Source organism: Trachurus japonicus, chromosome 15, assembly GCF_045865225.1.
Source record: "Trachurus japonicus isolate A0001 chromosome 15, Traja_1.0".
Lineage (NCBI taxonomy): Eukaryota > Metazoa > Chordata > Actinopteri > Carangiformes > Carangidae > Trachurus > Trachurus japonicus.
The window spans coordinates 3,527,736-3,547,236 of NC_140921.1; the positions used below are offsets into that span (position 1 = coordinate 3,527,736).

Sequence of the window (19,501 nt, forward strand, 5' to 3'; positions counted from 1 at the left end):
ACCTTCAAAAGTAAACACAACAGAAATATTACTCATTGATTCTTATACTACATATGGAGAATCGTTTATTCACTTCAGTTACATTCGCATCATTCAAACAGTTTGTTTAACATGAATCTCAGATATGGAAAAGAAAATAATAAATCATCTCCTACAGTAATTAGTGATAATCATAAATCCCAGAGACCTTATTTATGGATGGATTTAAACAACAACATTTGATCTGACAAACACATCACTGTAAATGTAATTCTAGATCTTTTTTTGTGTTACACACTGAAAACAAAATATCCCAATAGCCCATACAGTGTAAGATAAGCAACAAAAACAACACACAAACACATCAACGCCAATATCCAACAAACATTTAGAGCTCAGAGAAGTTTCTATTTCCATGTGGAGAAATGTGAGTTTAGGTAAAGAAACATCATCATGAGCAGTGATCTCCTCCACGGCTCCAGCTCCACCTCAACAAACTCAAAACATCAACACAACAAGAAAATGACAACAAGAGGTCAAAGTCCCGCCCACAATGTTTAATGATTGACAGGTGATCTCTGTGCAGTGCAGAGACACAACAGCAATCAGCTTTTAGCAACAAACATGGAGACTAAAGAAAGTGATGAACTAAAATACAGATTTTAACCAACTGCACCTTCAATGATCTTTGTCTATTTGAGTTTACACAACTGTGCTGTGACTCCATAACAGTAAAGATAAACTCCAGCATGTAGAGGCTGAGTGAATGTGGTCTGGACTCTGTGGAGGAGAGTCATGGTTCCAGAGACGCTGTAGAAGGACAGAATACCTGCTCTGTGATCCAGGTACACTCCTACTCTGGAGGACTGAGGACCTGAGACTGGAGTCTTGGTGTTGTTGAACCTAAATGCGAAACTGTTGTTGTCACAAACTAATGACCAAGATTTGTCGTTACGTCCAAACAAACTTTCTCTCCCTGCTCTGCTGATATTCTTGTATGCGACTGCTACATAAACTCCTCCTCTCATCTCCACATCCCAGTAACAACGTCCAGTCAGACTCTCTCTACTCAGGACCTGAAACCAGTCAGTGAATCTGTCTGGGTGATTAGAATAAGACTGATCTTTACTCATGAATGTTACTTTCTTGTTTCCTTCAGATAATAGCAGCCATGTGTTTGCTGTGTTTGGGTCCAGTGTGATTTCCTGTGAATATCTTAAGAAGTCAGCTCTGGTCCTGGGCTCTGGTGGTGGTGACAGTAAAACATCCACTTCAGTCACTGTCAGTGAGATGTTTGTCCTTGTGTCTCTCAGAAGGTCCTGTAGTTTGTCTCTGACCTCTGACACAGCTGCTGCCACATCCTCAAAGTGTCTGAGAGGACGGATGTTGATGCTGGATGAGTGTGTAGATGGACTGAGTGCTGACAGTGAGGGGTAGTTGTGTAGAAACTGGGTGTGATCCTCTGTGTGCGACAGCAGCTTCAGCTCAGCGTCTTTCCTCTTCAGCTCAGTGATCTCCTGCTCCAGCTTCTTCTGAAGCTCTTTGACTCCACTCACTTGAGTTTCCTGCTGGGATCTGATCTGCTGCTTCAGCTCAGAGCTTCTTTTCTCCACGAGACGGATCAGCTGAGTGAAGATCTTCTCACTGTCCTCCACTGCTTTATCAGCAGAGCCATTGATGGCCTCCACCTCCTGTTGAAGCACCTTCACATCTTTCTCTGTGTCCTGGATTCTCTGCTGGATTTTCTGTCGACTCAGCTTCAGCTCTCTCTGCCTCTCAGTCCTTTCTGCTGCAGCTGAGACTGTGTCGTGGCCTTTATGTTCATCCAGAAGGCAGACAAGACAAATACACTTCTTATCAGTGCGGCAGAACATCTTCATCACCTCGTTATGACGAGAGCAGATGTTCTCCTGGAGCTTCTTGGAGGGCTCCACCAGCTTGTGATTCTTAAATGTAGGAGACTCTAAATGAGGTTGGAGATGATTCTCACAGTAGGAGGCCAGACATTGCAGACAGGACTTGACAGCTTTGAGTTTTCTCCCAGTGCAGAAATCACAGGCCACATCTTCAGGTCCAGCATAGCAGTGATCAGCAGGAGCAGCTTGGAGTCCAGTCTTCTTCAGCTCCTCCACTAAAGCTGCTAACATGGTGCTTTTCACCAAGTCAGGTCTTGGTATGAACTCCTTCCTACACTGAGGACAGCTGTGGATTTTCTTCCCATCCTCTGCATCCCAGTGGGTTTTAATACAGTTGAAGCAGTAGCTGTGTCCACAGGGAATAGTCACTGGATCCTTCAGTAGATCCAGACAGATGGAACAAGAGAAGGTCTCCTGGTCCAGATGAACTCCTTTCTGCGCCATTTCACCTCTCACAGACGACGACGACTGTCTGAGTTTCTGTTGCTCAGAAGTTAAACTAGTCTGAGCTCTGATCTCAACAACATGTGTCTCTGCAGTGAACGGGGCCTGTCGGCTCCTCCTCTTCACCACATGTTGGTTCCACCCATCTTCAACCTGTAGATCTGAAGGGCAGGGAACAAGGAAACACCTGATCAGGGTGCAGCTCAGTGTGTTTGAGAGCAGATAATCAGATATTGCCTCATTCCAGTGCGGGGAGTGGCAGCTGTAAATCTCAACTTTTCCTATTTACAATGAAGTCTAGTTGTATTATTGTTACCTTATAGACTCAAGAAAACATCCAATCCAGACATGGAAGATGCTCAACATATTTATTTTCAGTTCTCACACACTATATACATACAAAGTGCAAAAATATATATCACACAAAGTTTATTGTCAACAACATTAACTATATATCCAGATATTTCACTCAGAGAATGCAAACATTGGTCTGTTAGCTGTCATACATCATTCTCTGTAGTGTAATGATCTCATCTATTGATACCTGGAGTACAACATACACTGATTGTTTCTGTAAAGTTGGGACAAGAGCAACAAAAGGCTGGAAAAGTAAATGATACCAATAATAAACAGCTGGAGGAGCAAAGGTTAATTAGTAACATGGGTATGATTATAATCATGATGTTTACACTTTGATTAAAGCTCATAGACCTTATTATTGAGTGGATCTGAACAACAACAACATTTTGATCTGACAAACACATCAATGTAAATGTGATTATAGATTTCTTAGTTTCAAACATCAACACAACAAGAAATGACAACAAGAGGTCAAAGTCCCGCCCACAACGTTTAATGATTGACAGGTGATCTCTGTGCAGTGCAGAGACACAACAGCAATGAGCTTTAAGCAACAAACATGGAGACTAAAGAAAGTGATGAACTAAAATACAGATTTTAACCAACTGCTCCTTCAACGATCTTTGTCTATTTGAGTTTACACAACTCTGCTGTGACTCCAGAACCAACGTAAACTCCAGCACGTAGAGGCTGAGTGAATGTGGTCTGGACTCTGTGGAGGAGAGTCATGGTTTCAGAGACGCTGTAGAAGGACAGAATACCTGCTCTGTGATCCAGGTACACTCCTACTCTGGAGGACTGAGGACCTGAGACTGGAGTCTGGATGCTGTTGAACCAAAATCTGAAACTGTTGTTGGAACAATTTAACATCCAAGATTTGTCATTGAATCCAAACAAACTTTCTCTCCTTGCTCTGCTGATATTCTTGTATGCGACTGCTACATCAACTCCTCCTCCTCTCATCTCCACCTCCCAGTAACAACGTCCAGTCAGACTCTCTCTACTCAGAACCTGAACATATGTGGTGAATCTGTCTGGGTGACTAGAATAAGACTGATCTTTACTCATGAATGTTACTTTCCTGTTTCCTTCAGATAATAACAGTTGTCTGTGTGCTGTGTTTGGATCCAGTGTGATTTCCTGTGAATATCTTAAGAAGTCAGCTCTGGTCCTGGGCTCTGGTGGTGGTGACAGTAAAACATCCACTTGAGTCTCAGTCAGTGAGACGTTTGTCCTTGTGTCTCTCAGAAGGTCCTGTAGTTTGTCTCTGAGCTCTGACACAGCTGCTGTCACATCCTCAAAGTGTCTGAGAGGACGGATGTTGATGCTGGATGAGTGTGTAGATGGACTGAGTGCTGACAGTGAGGGGTAGTTGTGTAGAAACTGGGTGTGATCCTCTGTGTGCGACAGCAGCTTCAGCTCAGCGTCTTTCCTCTTCAGCTCAGTGATCTCCTGCTCCAGCTTCTTCTGAAGCTCTTTGACTCCACTCACTTGAGTTTCCTGCTGGGATCTGATCTGCTGCTTCAGCTCAGAGCTTCTTTTCTCCATGAGACGGATCAGCTGAGTGAAGATCTTCTCACTGTCCTCCACTGCTTTATCAGCAGAGCCATTGATGGCCTCCACCTCCTGTTGAAGCACCTTCACATCTTTCTCTCCGTCCTGGATTCTCTGCTGGACTTTCTGTCGACTCAGCTCCAGCTCTCTCTGCCTCTCAGTCCTTTCTGCTGCAGCTGAGACTGTGTCGTGGCCTCTATGTTCATCCAGAAGGCAGAAAGGACAGATACACTTCTGATCAGTGCGGCAGAACATCTTCATCACCTCATTATGACGAGAGCAGATGTTCTCCTGGAGCTTCTTGGAGGGCTCCACCAGCTTGTGATTCTTAAATGTAGGAGACTCATAATGAGGTTGGAGATGATTCTCACAGTAGGAGGCCAAACAAACCAGACAGGACTTGACCGCTTTGAGTTTCCTCCCAGTGCAGAAGTCACAGGCCACATCTTCAGGTCCAGCATAGCAGTGATCAGCAGGAGCAGCTTGGAGTCCAGTCTTCTTCAGCTCCTCCACTAAAGCAGCAAACATGATGTTTTTCACCAGAGGAGGCCTCGGTGTGAAGGTCTGCCTACACTGAGGACAGCTGTAGATTTTCTTCCCATCCTCTGCATCCCAGTGGGTTTTAATACAGTTGAAGCAGTAGCTGTGTCCACAGGGAATAGTCACTGGATCCTTCAGTAGATCCAGACAGATGGAACAAGAGAAGGTCTCCTGGTCCAGATGAACTCCTTTCTGCGCCATTTCACCTCTCACAGACGACGACGACTGTCTGAGTTTCTGTTTCTCAGAAGTGAAACTAGTCTGAGCTCTGATCTCAACAACATGTGTCTCTGCAGTGAACGGGGCCTGTCGGCTCCTCCTCTTCACCACATGTTGGTTCCACCCATCTTCAACCTGTAGATCTGAAGGGGAGGGAACAAGGTGTGTTTCCTTGTTCCCTCCCCTTCAGATCTACAGTGATCAGGGTGCAGCAGCTCAATGTGTTTGAGAGCAGATAATCAGATATTTCCTCATTCCAGTGCGAGGAGCAGCAGCAACTTTTCCTATTTACAATGAAGTCTGGTTATATTATTGTTACCTTATAGACTCAAGAAAATATCCATTCCAGACATGGGAGATGCTCAACATATTTATTTTCAGTTCCCACACACTATATACATACAAAGTGCAAAAATATATATCACACAAAGTTTATTGTCAACAACATTAACTATATATATTCAAACATTTCACTCAGAGAATGCAAACATTGGTCTGTTGGCTGTCATACATCATTCTCTGTAGTGTAATGATCTCATCTATTGATACCTGGAGTACAACATACACTGATTGTTTCTGTAAAGTTGGGACAAGAGCAACAAAAGGCTGGAAAAGTAAATGACACGGATAATAAACAGCTGGAGGAGCAAAGGTTAATTAGTAACATGGGTATGATTATAATCATGATGTTTACACTTTGATTAAAGCTCATAGACCTTATTATTGAGTGGATCTGAACAACAACAACATTTTGATCTGACAAACACGTCAATGTAAATGTGATTATAGATTTCTTAGTCTCAAACATCAACACAACAAGAAAATGACAACAAGAGGTCAAAGTCCCGCCCACAATGTTTAATGATTGACAGCTGATCTCTGTGCAATGCAGAGACACGACAGCAATGAGCTTTTAGCAACAAACATGGAGACTAAAGAAAGTGATGAACTAAAATACAGATTTTAACCAACTGCTCCTTCAATGATCTTTGTCTATTTGAGTTTACACAACTCTGCTGTGTCTCCAGCTTTCAAGATCAAGAGATTAGGAAACCCAACTCCAGCATGTAGAGGCTGAGTGAATGTGGTCTGGACTCTGTGGAGGAGAGTCATGGTTTCAGAGACGCTGTAGAAGGACAGAATACCTGCTCTGTGATCCAGGTACACTCCTAGTCTGGAGGACTGAGGACCTGAGACTGGAGTCTTGATGCTGTTGAACCTAAATGTGAATCTGTTGTTGGAACAATCTAATGACCAAGATTTGTCATTACGTCCAAACATACTTTCTCCTCCTGCTCTGCTGATATTCTTGTATGCGACTGCTACATAAACTCCTCCTCTCCTCTCCACCTCCCAGTAACAACGTCCAGTCAGACTCTCTCTACTCAGGACCTGAGGACACCAAGTGAATCTGTCTGGGTGACTAGAATAAGACTGATCGTTACTCATGAATGTTACTTTCCTGTTTCCTTCAGATAATAACAGTTGTCTGTATGCTGTGTCTGGATCCAGTGTGATTTCCTGTGAATATCTTAAGAAGTCAGCTCTGGTCCTGGGCTCTGGTGGTGGTGACAGTAAAACATCCACTTCAGTCACTGTCAGTGAGACGTTTGTCCATGTGTCTCTCAGAAGGTCCTGTAGTTTGTCTCTGAGCTCTGACACAGCTGCTGTCACATCCTCAAAGTGTCTGAGAGGACGGATGTTGATGCTGGATGAGTGTGTAGATGGACTGAGTGCTGACAGTGAGGGGTAGTTGTGTAGAAACTGGGTGTGATCCTCTGTGTGCAACAGCAGCTTCAGCTCAGCGTCTTTCCTCTTCAGCTCAGTGATCTCCTGCTCCAGCTTCTTCTGAAGCTCTTTGACTCCACTCACTTGAGTTTCCTGCTGGGATCTGATCTGCTGCTTCAGCTCAGAGCTTCTTTTCTCCATGAGACGGATCAGCTGAGTGAAGATCTTCTCACTGTCCTCCACTGCTTTATCAGCAGAGCCATTGATGGCCTCCACCTCCTGTTGAAGCACCTTCACGTCTTTCTCTCTGTCCTGGATTCTCTGCTGGATTTTCTGTCGACTCAGCTCCAGCTCTCTCTGCCTCTCAGTCCTTTCTGCTGCAGCTGAGACTGTGTTGTGGCCTCTATGTTCATCCACAGAGCAGAGATAACAGATACACTGCTGATCAGTACGGCAGAACATCTTCATCACCTCATTATGACGAGAGCAGATGTTCTCCTGGAGCTTCTTGGAGGGCTCCACCAGCTTGTGATTCTTAAATGTAGGAGACTCAAAATGAGGTTGGAGATGATTCTCACAGTAGGAGGCCAAACAAACCAGACAGGACTTGACAGCTTTGAGTTTTCTCCCAGTGCAGAAATCACAGGCCACATCTTCAGGTCCAGCATAGCAGTGATCAGCAGGAGCAGCTTGGAGTCCAGTCTTCTTCAGCTGCTCCACTAAAGCTGCTAACATGATGTTTTTCACCAGAGGAGGCCTCGGTGTGAAGGTCTGCCTACACTGATGGCAGCTGTAGATTTTCTTCCCATCCTCTGCATCCCAGTGGGTTTTAATACAGTTGAAGCAGTAGCTGTGTCCACAGGGAATAGTCACTGGATCCTTCAGTAGATCCAGACAGATGGAACAAGAGAAGGTCTCCTGGTCCAGATGAACTCCTTTCTGCGCCATTTCACCTCTCACAGACGACGACGACTGTCTGAGTTTCTGTTGCTCAGAAGTGAAACTAGTCTGAGCTCTGATCTCAACAACATGTGTCTCTGCAGTGAACGAGGCCTGTCGGCTCCTCCTCTTCACCACATGTTGGTTCCACCCATCTTCAAACTGTAGATCTGAAGGGGAGGAAACAAGGAAACACATGAACAGGGTGCAGCAGCTCAGTGTGTTTGAGAGCAGGAAATCAGATATTTCCCCATTCTAGTGCGAGGAGCAGCAGCTGTAAATCTCAACTTCTCCTATTTACAATGAAGTCTGGTTGTATTATTGTTACCTTATAGACTCAAGAAAACATCCAGTCCAGACATGGAAGATGCTCAACATATTTATTTTCAGTTCCCACACACAATATACATACAAAGTGCAAAAATATATATCACACAAAGTTTATTGTCAACAATATTAACTATATATTCAAACATTTCGCTCAGAGAATGCAAACATGGTCTCTTAGCTGTATTACATCATTCTCTGCAGTGTAATGATCTCATCTATTGACACCTGGAGTACAACATACACTGATTGTTTCTGTAAAGTTGGGACAAGAGCAACAAAAGGCTGGAAAGGTAAATGATACGAATAATAAACAGCTGGAGGAGCAACTAGTTAGGTTAATTAGTAACATGGGTATGATTATAATCACGATGTTTACACTTTGATTAAAGCTCATATACCTTATTAGTGAGTGGATCTGAACAACAACAACATTTTTATCTGACAAACACATCAATGTAAATGTGATTATAGATTTCTTAGTTTCAAACATCAACACAACAAGAGGTCAAAGTCCCGCCCACAATGTTTAATGATTGACAGGTGATCTCTGTGCAGTGCAGAGACACAACAGCAATGAGCTTTTAGCAACAAACATGGAGATTAAAGAAAGTGATGAACTAAAATACAGATTTTAACCAACTGCACCTTCAATGATTTTGACTATTTGAGTTTACAAAACTCTGCTGTGACTCCGAAGTCCGAGTAAAGCCGAACTCCAGCATGTAGAGGCTGAGTGAATGTGGTCTGGACTCTGTGGAGGAGAGTCATGGTTTCAGAGACGCTGTAGAAGGACAGAATACCTGCACTGTGATCCAGATACACTCCTACTCTGGAGGACTGAGGACCTGAGACTGGAGTCTGGATCTTGTTGAACAAAAATGTGAATCTGTTGTTGGAACAATCTAATGACCAAGATTTGTTGTTACCTCCAAACAAAGTTTCATCCCCTGCTCTGCTAATATTCTTGTATGCGACTGCTACATAAACTGTTCCTCTCCTCTCCACCTCCCAGTAACAACGTCCAGTCAGACTCTCTCTACTCAGGACCTGAAGACATGTAGTGAATCTGTCTGGGTGACTAGAATAAGACTGTGGTGGACCCCATTTTACTCTCCTGTATCCTTCAGATAATAACAGCCATGTGTTTGCTGTGTTTGGATCCAGTGTGATTTCCTGTGAATATCTTAAGAAGTCAGCTCTGGTCCTGGGCTCTGGTGGTGGTGACAGTAAAACATCCACTTGAGTCTCAGTCAGTGAGATGTTTGTCCATGCGTCTCTCAGAAGGTCCTGTAGTTTGTCTCTGAGCTCTGACACAGCTGCTGTCACATCCTCAAAGTGTCTGAGAGGACGGATGTTGATGCTGGATGAGTGTGTAGATGGACTGAGTGCTGACAGTGAGGGGTAGTTGTGTAGAAACTGGGTGTGATCCTCTGTGTGCGACAGCAGCTTCAGCTCAGCGTCTTTCCTCTTCAGCTCAGTGATCTCCTGCTCCAGCTTCTTCTCAAGCTCTTTGACTCCACTCACTTGAGTTTCCTGCTGGGATCTGATCTGCTGCTTCAGCTCAGAGCTTCTTTTCTCCACGAGACGTATCAGCTGAGTGAAGATCTTCTCACTGTCCTCCACTGCTTTATCAGCAGAGCCATTGATGGCCTCCACCTCCTGTTGAAGCACCTTCACGTCTTTCTCTCTGAGCTGGATTCTCTGCTGGATGTTTTGTCGACTCAGCTCCAGCTCTCTCTGCCTCTCAGTCCTTTCTGCTGCAGCTGAGACTGTGTCGTGGCCTCTATGTTCATCCAGGCAGAGGTGACAAATACACTTCTTATCAGTGCGGCAGAAAATCTTCAGCACTTCATTATGACGAGAGCAGATGTTCTCCTGGAGCTTCTTGGAGGGCTCCACCAGCTTGTGATTCTTAAATGTAGGAGACTCATAATGAGGTTGGAGATGATTCTCACAATAAGAGACCAGACAAACCAGACAGGACTTGACAGCTTTGAGTTTCCTCCCAGTGCAGAAATCACAGGCCACATCTTCAGGTCCAGCATAGCAGTGATCAGCAGGAGCAGCTTGGAGTCCAGTCTTCTTCAGCTGCTCCACTAAAGCTGCTAACATGGTGCTTTTCACCAGAGGAGGCCTCGGTGTGAAGGTCTGCCTACACTGAGGGCAGCTGTAGATTTTCTTCCCGTCCTCTGCATCCCAGTGGGTTTTAATACAGTTGAAGCAGTAGCTGTGTCCACAGGGAATAGTCACTGGATCCTTCAGTAGATCCAGACAGATGGAACAAGAGAAGGTCTCCTGGTCCAGATGAACTCCTTTCTGCGCCATTTCACCTCTCACAGACGACGACGACGACGACTGTCTGAGTTTCTGTTGCTCAGAAGTGAAACTAGTCTGAGCTCTGATCTCAACAACATGTGTCTCTGCAGTGAACGGGGCCTGTCGGCTCCTCCTCTTCACCACATGTTGGTTCCACCCATCTTCAAACTGTAGATCTGAAGGGGAGGGAACAAGGAAACACATGAACAGGGAGCAGCAGCTCAGTGTGTTTGAGAGCAGATAATCAGATATTTCCTCATTCTAGTGTGAGGAGCAGCAGCTGTAAATCTCAACTTCTCCTATTTACAATGAAGTCTGGTTGTATTATTGTTACCTTATAGACTCAAGAAAATATCCAATCCAGACATGGAAGATGCTCAACATATTTATTTTCAGTTCCCACACACAATATACATACAAAGTGCAAAAATATATATCACACAAAGTTTATTGTCAACAACATTAACTATATATATTCAAACATTTCACTCAGAGAATGCAAACACTGGTCTGTTAGCTGTCATACATCATTCTCTGAAGTGTAATGATCTCATCTATTGATACCTGGAGTACAACATACACTGATTGTTTCTGTAAAGTTGGGACAAGAGCAACAAAAAGCTGGAAAAGTAAATGACACGAATAATAAACAGCTGGAGGAGCAACTAGTTGGGTTAATTAGTAACATGGGTATGATTATAATCATGATGTTTACACTTTGATTGAAGCTCATAGACCTTATTAGTGAGTGGATCTGAACAACAACAACATTTTGATCTGACAAACACGTCAATGTAAATGTGATTATAGATTTCTTAGTCTCAAACATCAACACAACAAGAAATGACAACAAGAGGTCAAAGTCCCGCCCACAATGTTTAATGATTGACAGGTGATCTCTGTGCAGTGCAGAGACACAACAGCAATGAGCTTTTAGCAACAAACATGGAGACTAAAGAAAGTGATGAACTAAAATACAGATTTTAACCAACTGCTCCTTCAATGATCTTTGTCTATTTGAGTTTACACAACTCTGCTGTGTCTCCAGCTTTCAAGATCAAGAGATTAGGAAACCCAACTCCAGCATGTAGAGGCTGAGTGAATGTGGTCTGGACTCTGTGGAGGAGAGTCATGGTTTCAGAGACGCTGTAGAAGGACAGAATACCTGCTCTGTGATCCAGGTACACTCCTAGTCTGGAGGACTGAGGACCTGAGACTGGAGTCTTGATGCTGTTGAACCTAAATGTGAATCTGTTGTTGGAACAATCTAATGACCAAGATTTGTCATTACGTCCAAACATACTTTCTCCTCCTGCTCTGCTGATATTCTTGTATGCGACTGCTACATAAACTCCTCCTCTCCTCTCCACCTCCCAGTAACAACGTCCAGTCAGACTCTCTCTACTCAGGACCTGAGGACACCAAGTGAATCTGTCTGGGTGACTAGAATAAGACTGATCGTTACTCATGAATGTTACTTTCCTGTTTCCTTCAGATAATAAACAGTTGTCTGTATGCTGTGTCTGGATCCAGTGTGATTTCCTGTGAATATCTTAAGAAGTCAGCTCTGGTCCTGGGCTCTGGTGGTGATGACAGTAAAACATCCACTTCAGTCACTGTCAGTGAGACGTTTGTCCATGTGTCTCTCAGAAGGTCCTGTAGTTTGTCTCTGAGCTCTGACACAGCTGCTGTCACATCCTCAAAGTGTCTGAGAGGACGGATGTTGATGCTGGATGAGTGTGTAGATGGACTGAGTGCTGACAGTGAGGGGTAGTTGTGTAGAAACTGGGTGTGATCCTCTGTGTGCGACAGCAGCTTCAGCTCAGCGTCTTTCCTCTTCAGCTCAGTGATCTCCTGCTCCAGCTTCTTCTGAAGCTCTTTGACTCCACTCACTTGAGTTTCCTGCTGGGATCTGATCTGCTGCTTCAGCTCAGAGCTTCTTTTCTCCATGAGACGGATCAGCTGAGTGAAGATCTTCTCACTGTCCTCCACTGCTTTATCAGCAGAGCCATTGATGGCCTCCACCTCCTGTTGAAGCACCTTCACGTCTTTCTCTCTGTCCTGGATTCTCTGCTGGATTTTCTGTCGACTCAGCTCCAGCTCTCTCTGCTTCTCAGTCCTTTCTGCTGCAGCTGAGACTGTGTTGTGGCCTCTATGTTCATCCACAGAGCAGAGATAACAGATACACTGCTGATCAGTACGGCAGAACATCTTCATCACCTCATTATGACGAGAGCAGATGTTCTCCTGGAGCTTCTTGGAGGGCTCCACCAGCTTGTGATTCTTAAATGTAGGAGACTCAAAATGAGGTTGGAGATGATTCTCACAGTAGGAGGCCAAACAAACCAGACAGGACTTGACAGCTTTGAGTTTCCTCCCAGTGCAGAAATCACAGGCCACATCTTCAGGTCCAGCATAGCAGTGATCAGCAGGAGCAGCTTGGAGTCCAGTCTTCTTCAGCTCCTCCACTAAAGCTGCAAACATGATGTTTTTCACCAGGACAGGCCTCGGTGTGAAGGTCTGCCTACACTGAGGACAGCTGTAGATTTTCTTCCCGTCCTCTGCATCCCAGTGGGTTTTAATACAGTTGAAGCAGTAGCTGTGTCCACAGGGAATAGTCACTGGATCCTTCAGTAGATCCAGACAGATGGAACAAGAGAAGGTCTCCTGGTCCAGATGAACTCCTTTCTGCGCCATTTCACCTCTCACAGACGACGACGACGACTGTCTGAGTTTCTGTTGCTCAGAAGTGAAACTAGTCTGAGCTCTGATCTCAACAACATGTGTCTCTGCAGTGAACGGGGCCTGTCGGCTCCTCCTCTTCACCACATGTTGGTTCCACCCATCTTCAAACTGTAGATCTGAAGGGGAGGGAACAAGGAAACACATGAACAGGGTGCAGCAGCTCAGTGTGTTTGAGAGCAGATAATCAGATATTTCCTCATTACAGTGCGAGGAGCGGCAGCTGTAAATCTCAACTTCTCCTATTTACAATGAAGTCTAGTTGTATTATTGTTACCTTATAGAATCAAGAAAACATCCAATCCGGACATGGAAAATGTTCAACATATTTATTTTCAGTACTCACACACTATATACATACAAAGTGCAAAAATATATATCACACAAAGTTTATTGTCAACAACATTAACTATATATTCAAACATTTCACTCAGAGAATGCAAACATTGGTCTATTAGCTGTCGTACATCATTCTCTGTAGTGTAATGATCTCATCTATTGATACCTGGAGTACAACATACACTGATTGTTTCTGTAAAGTTGGGACAAGAGCAACAAAAAGCTGGAAAAGTAAATGATACCAATAATAAACAGCTGGAGGAGCAACTAGTTTGGTTAATTAGTAACATGGGTATGATTATAATCATGATGTTTACACTTTGATTAAAGCTCATAGACCTTATTAGTGAGTGGATCTGAACAACAACAACATTTTGATCTGACAAACACGTCAATGTAAATGTGATCGTAGATTTCTTAGTTTCAAACATCAACACAACAAGAAATGACAACAAGAGGTCAAAGTCCCGCCCACAATGTTTAATGATTGATAGGTGATCTCTGTGCAATGCAGAGACACAACAGCAATCAGCTTTTAGCAACAAACATGGAGACTAAAGAAAGTGATGAACTACAATACAGATTTTAACCAACTGCTCCTTCAATGATCTTTGTCTATTTGAGTTTACACAACTCTGCTGTGACTCCATAACAGTAAAGATAAACTCCAGCATGTAGAGGCTGAGTGAATGTGGTCTGGACTCTGTGGAGGAGAGTCATGGTTTCAGAGACGCTGTAGAAGGACAGAATACCTGCTCTGTGATCCAGGTACACTCCTACTCTGGAGGACTGAGGACCTGAGACTGGAGTCTTGATGCTGTTGAACCAAAATGTGAAACTGTTGTTGGAACAATCTAACATCCAAGATTTGTCGTTACCTCCAAACCAATTTTCATCCCCTGCTCTGCTGATATTCTTGTATGCGACTGCTACAGAAACTCCTCCTCTCCACTCCACCTCCCAGTAACAACGTCCAGTCAGACTCTCTCTACTCAGGACCTGAGGACACCAAGTGAATCTGTCTGGGTGACTAGAATAAGACTGATCGTTACTCATGAATGTTACTTTCCTGTTTCCCTCAGATAATAACAGTTGTCTGTATGCTGTGTCTGGATCCAGTGTGATTTCCTGTGAATATCTTAAGAAGTCAGCTCTGGTCCTGGGCTCTGGTGGTGACAGTAAAACATCCACTTCAGTCACTGTCAGTGAGACGTTTGTCCTTGTGTCTCTCAGAAGGTCCTGTAGTTTGTCTCTGAGCTCTGACACAGCTGCTGTCACATCCTCAAAGTGTCTGAGAGGACGGATGTTGATGCTGGATGAGTGTGTAGATGGACTGAGTGCTGACAGTGAGGGGTAGTTGTGTAGAAACTGGGTGTGATCCTCTGTGTGCGACAGCAGCTTCAGCTCAGCGTCTTTCCTCTTCAGCTCAGTGATCTCCTGCTCCAGCTTCTTCTCAAGCTCTTTGACTCCACTCACTTGAGTTTCCTGCTGGGATCTGATCTGCTGCTTCAGCTCAGAGCTTCTTTTCTCCATGAGACGGATCAGCTGAGTGAAGATCTTCTCACTGTCCTCCACTGCTTTATCAGCAGAGCCATTGATGGCCTCCACCTCCTGTTGAAGCACCTTCACGTCTTTCTCTGTGTCCTGGATTCTCTGCTGGATTTTCTGTCGACTCAGCTCCAGCTCTCTCTGCCTCTCAGTCCTTTCTGCTGCAGCTGAGACTGTGTCGTGGCCTCTATGTTCATCCACAGGGCAGAGATAACAGATACACTGCTGATCAGTGCGGCAGAACATCTTCATCACCTCATTATGACGAGAGCAGATGTTCTCCTGGAGCTTCTTGGAGGGCTCCACCAGCTTGTGATTCTTAAATGTAGGAGACTCAAAATGAGGTTGGAGATGATTCTCACAGTAGGAGGCCAGACAAACCAGACAGGACTTGACAGCTTTGAGTTTTCCCCCAGTGCAGAAATCACAGGCCACATCTTCAGGTCCAGCATAGCAGTGATCAGCAGGAGCAGCTTGGAGTCCAGTCTTCTTCAGCTGCTCCACTAAAGCTGCTAACATAGTGCTTTTCACCAAGTCAGGTCTTGGTATGAACTCCTTCCTACACTGAGGACAGCTGTGGATTTTCTTCCCATCCTCTGCATCCCAGTGGGTTTTAATACAGTTGAAGCAGTAGCTGTGTCCACAGGGAATAGTCACTGGATCCTTCAGTAGATCCAGACAGATGGAACAAGAGAAGGTCTCCTGGTCCAGATGAACTCCTTTCTGCGCCATTTCACCTCTCACAGACGACGACGACGGTCTGAGTTTCTGTTGCTCAGAAGTGAAACTAGTCTGAGCTCTGATCTCAACAACATGTGTCTCTGCAGTGAACGGGGCCTGTCGGCTCCTCCTCTTCACCACATGTTGGTTCCACCCATCTTCAACCTGTAGATCTGAAGGGGAGGGAACAAGGAAACACCTGATCAGGGTGCAGCTCAGTGTGTTTGAGAGCAGATAATCAGATATTGCCTCATTCCAGTGCGGGGAGTGGCAGCTGTAAATCTCAACTTTTCCTATTTACAATGAAGTCTAGTTGTATTATTGTTACCTTATAGACTCAAGAAAATATCCATTCCAGACATGGGAGATGCTCAACATATTTATTTTCAGTTCCCACACACTATATACATACAAAGTGCAAAAATATATATCACACAAAGTTTATTGTCAACAACATTAACTATATATATTCAAACATTTCACTCAGAGAATGCAAACATTGGTCTGTTGGCTGTCATACATCATTCTCTGTAGTGTAATGATCTCATCTATTGATACCTGGAGTACAACATACACTGATTGTTTCTGTAAAGTTGGGACAAGAGCAACAAAAGGCTGGAAAAGTAAATGATACCAATAATAAACAGCTGGAGGAGCAAAGGTTAATTAGTAACATGGGTATGATTATAATCATGATGTTTACACTTTGATTAAAGCTCATAGACCTTATTATTGAGTGGATCTGAACAACAACAACATTTTGATCTGACAAACACATCAATGTAAATGTGATTATAGATTTCTTAGTTTCAAACATCAACACAACAAGAAATGACAACAAGAGGTCAAAGTCCCGCCCACAACGTTTAATGATTGACAGGTGATCTCTGTGCAGTGCAGAGACACAACAGCAATGAGCTTTAAGCAACAAACATGGAGACTAAAGAAAGTGATGAACTAAAATACAGAGTTTAACCAACTGCACCTTCAATGATCTTTGTCTATTTGAGTTTACACAACTCTGCTGTGGATCCAGAACCAAGCCGAATTCCAGCATGTAGAGGCTGAGTGAATGTGGTCTGGACTCTGTGGAGGAGAGTCATGGTTTCAGAGACGCTGTAGAAGGACAGAATACCTGCTCTGTGATCCAGGTACACTCCTACTCTGGAGGACTGAGGACCTGAGACTGGAGTCTGGATGTCGTTGAACCTAAATGTGAATCTCTTCTTGGAACAATCTAATGACCAAGATTTGTCGTTACCTCCAAACCAACTTTCTCCCCCTGCTCTGCTGATATTCTTGTATGCGACTGCTACACGAACTCCTCCTCCTCTCCACTCCACCTCCCAGTAACAACGTCCAGTCAGACTCTCTCTACTCAGAACCTGAACATTTGTAGTGAATCTGTCTGGGTGACTAGAATAAGACTGTAGATTTAATGTGATTGTTACTTTTCTTTTTCCCTCAGATAATAACAGCCATGTGTTTGCTGTGTTTGGATCCAGTGTGATTTCCTGTGAATATCTTAAGAAGTCAGCTCTGGTCCTGGGCTCTGGTGGTGGTGACAGTAAAACATCCACTTGAGTCTCAGTCAGTGAGATGTTTGTCCATGTGTCTCTCAGAAGGTCCTGTAGTTTGTCTCTGAGCTCTGACACAGCTGCTGTCACATCCTCAAAGTGTCTGAGAGGACGGATGTTGATGCTGGATGAGTGTGTAGATGGACTGAGTGCTGACAGTGAGGGGTAGTTGTGTAGAAACTGGGTGTGATCCTCTGTGTGCGACAGCAGCTTCAGCTCAGCGTCTCTCCTCTTCAGCTCAGTGATCTCCTGCTCCAGCTTCTTCTGAAGCTCTTTGACTCCACTCACTTGAGTTTCCTGCTGGGATCTGATCTGCTGCTTCAGGTCAGAGCTTCTTTTCTCCATCAGACGGATCAGCTGAGTGAAGATCTTCTCACTGTCCTCCACTGCTTTATCAGCAGAGCCATTGATGGCCTCCACCTCCTGTTGAAGCACCTTCACGTCTTTCTCTCTGAGCTGGATTCTCTGCTGGATTTTCTGTCGACTCAGCTCCAGCTCTCTCTGCCTCTCAGTCCTTTCTGCTGCAGCTGAGACTGTGTCGTGGCCTCTATGTTCATCCACAAGGCAGACGAGACAGATACACTTCTGATCAGTGCGGCAGAAAATCTTCAGCACCTCATTATGACGAGAGCAGATGTTCTCCTGGAGCTTCTTGGAGGGCTCCACCAGCTTGTGATTCTTAAATGAAGGAGATTCATAATGAGGCTGCAGGTGTTTCTCACAATAAGAGACCAGACAAACCAGACAGGACTTGACAGCTTTGAGTTTCCTCCCAGTGCAGAAATCACAGACCACATCTTCAGGTCCAGCATAGCAGTGATCAGCAGCAGCAGCTTGGAGTCCAGTCTTCTTCAGCTCCTCCACTAAAGCTGCAAACATGATGTTTTTCATCAGAGGAGGCCTCGGTGTGAAGGTCTGCCTACACTGAGGGCAGCTGTAGATTTTCTTCCCATCCTCTGCATCCCAGTGGGTTTTAATACAGTTGAAGCAGTAGCTGTGTCCACAGGGAATAGTCACTGGATCCTTCAGTAGATCCAGACAGATGGAACAAGAGAAGGTGTCCTGGTCCAGATGAACTCCTTTCTGCGCCATTTCACCTCTCACAGATGACGACGACGACTGTCTGAGTTTCTGTTGCTCAGAAGTGAAACTAGTCTGAGCTCTGATCTCAACAACATGTGTCTCTGCAGTGAACGGGGCCTGTCGGCTCCTCCTCTTCACCACATGTTGGTTCCACCCATCTTCAAACTGTAAATCTGAAGGGGAGGGAACAAGGAAACACATGAACAGGGTGCAGCAGCTCAGTGTGTTTGAGAGCAGGAAGAAGAGGGAGGGGATCAGGTTGGACTTTGTTCCAGTAGGAGGAGCAGTTTGATACTGTGTGTTTTAACTTTTTATTTACAGTCCTGCTCATTTCTCACTTGTTATCAACTCATTTGCTGATCTTTTGGTTCAAGTTTTTATAATCAGCTCTTATGCTCTTCTAACAGATTGATTGATTGTTTTATAGGTCACAATCAAGGGGGCAGTTGTTGGTCTGAGAAGTGAAGCTCACTTCCGCGTTCGAAAAACTGCAATCCCCTCGGCTGTCGCTGGGGGCTGGCTCCAGAAGGGAGCAACTCCAATTGAGCCCCATGTTAAAACAGCCGATTTTACAGCTTAAAAAAACATATTTACAGCCTGGCACATTTTATTTTTTTGGTCTCAACCGATAGTTTCTACCCCCGCACACACTCTGAGGGGGGTGAATTTTTTTAAAACTCTACCGTTTTACTATTATTAGGTTTAAAGTTCTGGCCAATTAGGGCGCAGAACCGTTGAGTGACAGGTCCGGAGACCGCTGCCTCGAGGCCAGTGGGCGGGCTCTCGGCCGGCCAACGGCCGCACCGCTCCAAATATGGCAAGTAGAATCCAACATGGCGCGGTTCAAACCCCCGTAGTAGCGGCACAAAACAGACTCACCAAAACCAATGGGTGACGTCACGGGTGCTACGTCCATTCTTTTTACAGTCTATGGTCACAATTCAAATACACTAAATGAAAATAAAGTAAATAATTCCCACAGCATATGAAAGGTCTTATGTATGGAAGCCCATTTCCGCCACTTGATGAAAAAAAATTATGAGATCCTAAGTCATAATTTTTTTCATAATTATGACTTAGTATCTCATAGTTATGACTTTGCTATCTCATAATTTTGACTTTGTATCTCATAGTTTTGATAGCTAATAGCAAAGTCAAAATTGTGAG

The 19,501-nt window shown here is 44.4% G+C and overlaps 7 protein-coding genes and 1 pseudogene across 17 annotated transcripts in view; 1 reads left to right on the forward strand and 7 right to left on the reverse strand.

The window, feature by feature from the left end:
* Window positions 1–19,501, forward strand: part of ubr2 (ubiquitin protein ligase E3 component n-recognin 2) — a 129,116-nt gene that overhangs the window by 35,238 nt on the left and 74,377 nt on the right. The gene's annotated exons all lie outside the window — the stretch shown is intronic.
* Window positions 330–2,339, reverse strand: LOC146973041 (tripartite motif-containing protein 16-like). 2 transcript variants are annotated; one of them, XM_085799280.1, is made up of 2 exons: window positions 1,863–2,339; window positions 330–1,829 (listed from the first exon to the last, which is right to left on the reverse strand). In XM_085799280.1, the coding sequence occupies exons 1-2, from the start codon at window positions 2,337–2,339 to the stop codon at window positions 672–674; spliced, it is 1,635 nt and encodes a 544-aa protein (XP_085655406.1). In that variant the 3' UTR covers window positions 330–671. The 2 variants fall into 2 exon arrangements, with proteins under 2 accessions (XP_085655406.1, XP_085655405.1); XM_085799279.1 differs by having other exon boundaries at window positions 330–2,339.
* Window positions 3,327–5,006, reverse strand: LOC146973042 (tripartite motif-containing protein 16-like). Of its 2 annotated transcripts, XM_085799314.1 has the most exons (2): window positions 3,599–4,994; window positions 3,327–3,511 (listed from the first exon to the last, which is right to left on the reverse strand). In XM_085799314.1, exons 1-2 carry the CDS (start codon window positions 4,992–4,994, stop codon window positions 3,327–3,329), a joined length of 1,581 nt encoding a protein of 526 aa, XP_085655440.1. The 2 variants fall into 2 exon arrangements, with proteins under 2 accessions (XP_085655440.1, XP_085655441.1); XM_085799315.1 differs by having other exon boundaries at window positions 3,327–5,006.
* Window positions 6,006–7,700, reverse strand: LOC146973043 (tripartite motif-containing protein 16-like). The gene has a single exon (XM_085799319.1). The coding sequence runs from the start codon at window positions 7,686–7,688 to the stop codon at window positions 6,006–6,008; it is 1,683 nt and encodes a 560-aa protein (XP_085655445.1). The 5' UTR covers window positions 7,689–7,700.
* Window positions 8,670–10,334, reverse strand: LOC146973044 (tripartite motif-containing protein 16-like). 7 transcript variants are annotated; one of them, XM_085799290.1, is made up of 3 exons: window positions 9,859–10,334; window positions 9,731–9,789; window positions 8,670–9,283 (listed from the first exon to the last, which is right to left on the reverse strand). In XM_085799290.1, exons 1-3 carry the CDS (start codon window positions 10,332–10,334, stop codon window positions 8,670–8,672), a joined length of 1,149 nt encoding a protein of 382 aa, XP_085655416.1. The 7 variants fall into 7 exon arrangements, with proteins under 7 accessions (XP_085655416.1, XP_085655415.1, XP_085655413.1 ...); XM_085799289.1 differs by having other exon boundaries at window positions 8,670–9,763; window positions 10,127–10,334; XM_085799287.1 differs by having other exon boundaries at window positions 8,670–9,774; window positions 10,078–10,334.
* LOC146973045 (tripartite motif-containing protein 16-like) lies at window positions 11,204–13,022 on the reverse strand (annotated as a pseudogene).
* LOC146973046 (tripartite motif-containing protein 16-like) lies at window positions 13,960–15,686 on the reverse strand. 2 transcript variants are annotated; one of them, XM_085799282.1, is made up of 2 exons: window positions 15,210–15,686; window positions 13,960–15,176 (listed from the first exon to the last, which is right to left on the reverse strand). In XM_085799282.1, the coding sequence occupies exons 1-2, from the start codon at window positions 15,684–15,686 to the stop codon at window positions 14,022–14,024; spliced, it is 1,632 nt and encodes a 543-aa protein (XP_085655408.1). In that variant the 3' UTR covers window positions 13,960–14,021. The 2 variants fall into 2 exon arrangements, with proteins under 2 accessions (XP_085655408.1, XP_085655410.1); XM_085799284.1 differs by having other exon boundaries at window positions 13,960–14,226; window positions 14,314–15,686.
* Window positions 16,676–18,343, reverse strand: LOC146973047 (tripartite motif-containing protein 16-like). The gene has a single exon (XM_085799281.1). The coding sequence runs from the start codon at window positions 18,341–18,343 to the stop codon at window positions 16,676–16,678; it is 1,668 nt and encodes a 555-aa protein (XP_085655407.1).

What these genes read in the sequence shown, in the direction of transcription:
- LOC146973046 (XM_085799282.1), bottom strand. Translation starts at nt 15,686, where the DNA reads ATGGCGCAGAAAGGAGTTCATCTGGACCAGGAGACCTTCTCTTGTTCC. An exon ending in TCTGCTCTCGTCATAATGAG is followed by an intron (nt 15,177 to 15,209) that starts GTGATGAAGATG and finishes ACTGATCAGCAG; the next exon opens with TGTATCTGTTATCTCTGCCC.
- LOC146973044 (XM_085799285.1), bottom strand. Translation starts at nt 10,334, where the DNA reads ATGGCGCAGAAAGGAGTTCATCTGGACCAGGAGACCTTCTCTTGTTCC.
- LOC146973041 (XM_085799279.1), bottom strand. Translation starts at nt 2,339, where the DNA reads ATGGCGCAGAAAGGAGTTCATCTGGACCAGGAGACCTTCTCTTGTTCC.
- LOC146973042 (XM_085799315.1), bottom strand. Translation starts at nt 4,994, where the DNA reads ATGGCGCAGAAAGGAGTTCATCTGGACCAGGAGACCTTCTCTTGTTCC.
- LOC146973043 (XM_085799319.1), bottom strand. Translation starts at nt 7,688, where the DNA reads ATGGCGCAGAAAGGAGTTCATCTGGACCAGGAGACCTTCTCTTGTTCC.
- LOC146973047 (XM_085799281.1), bottom strand. Translation starts at nt 18,343, where the DNA reads ATGGCGCAGAAAGGAGTTCATCTGGACCAGGACACCTTCTCTTGTTCC.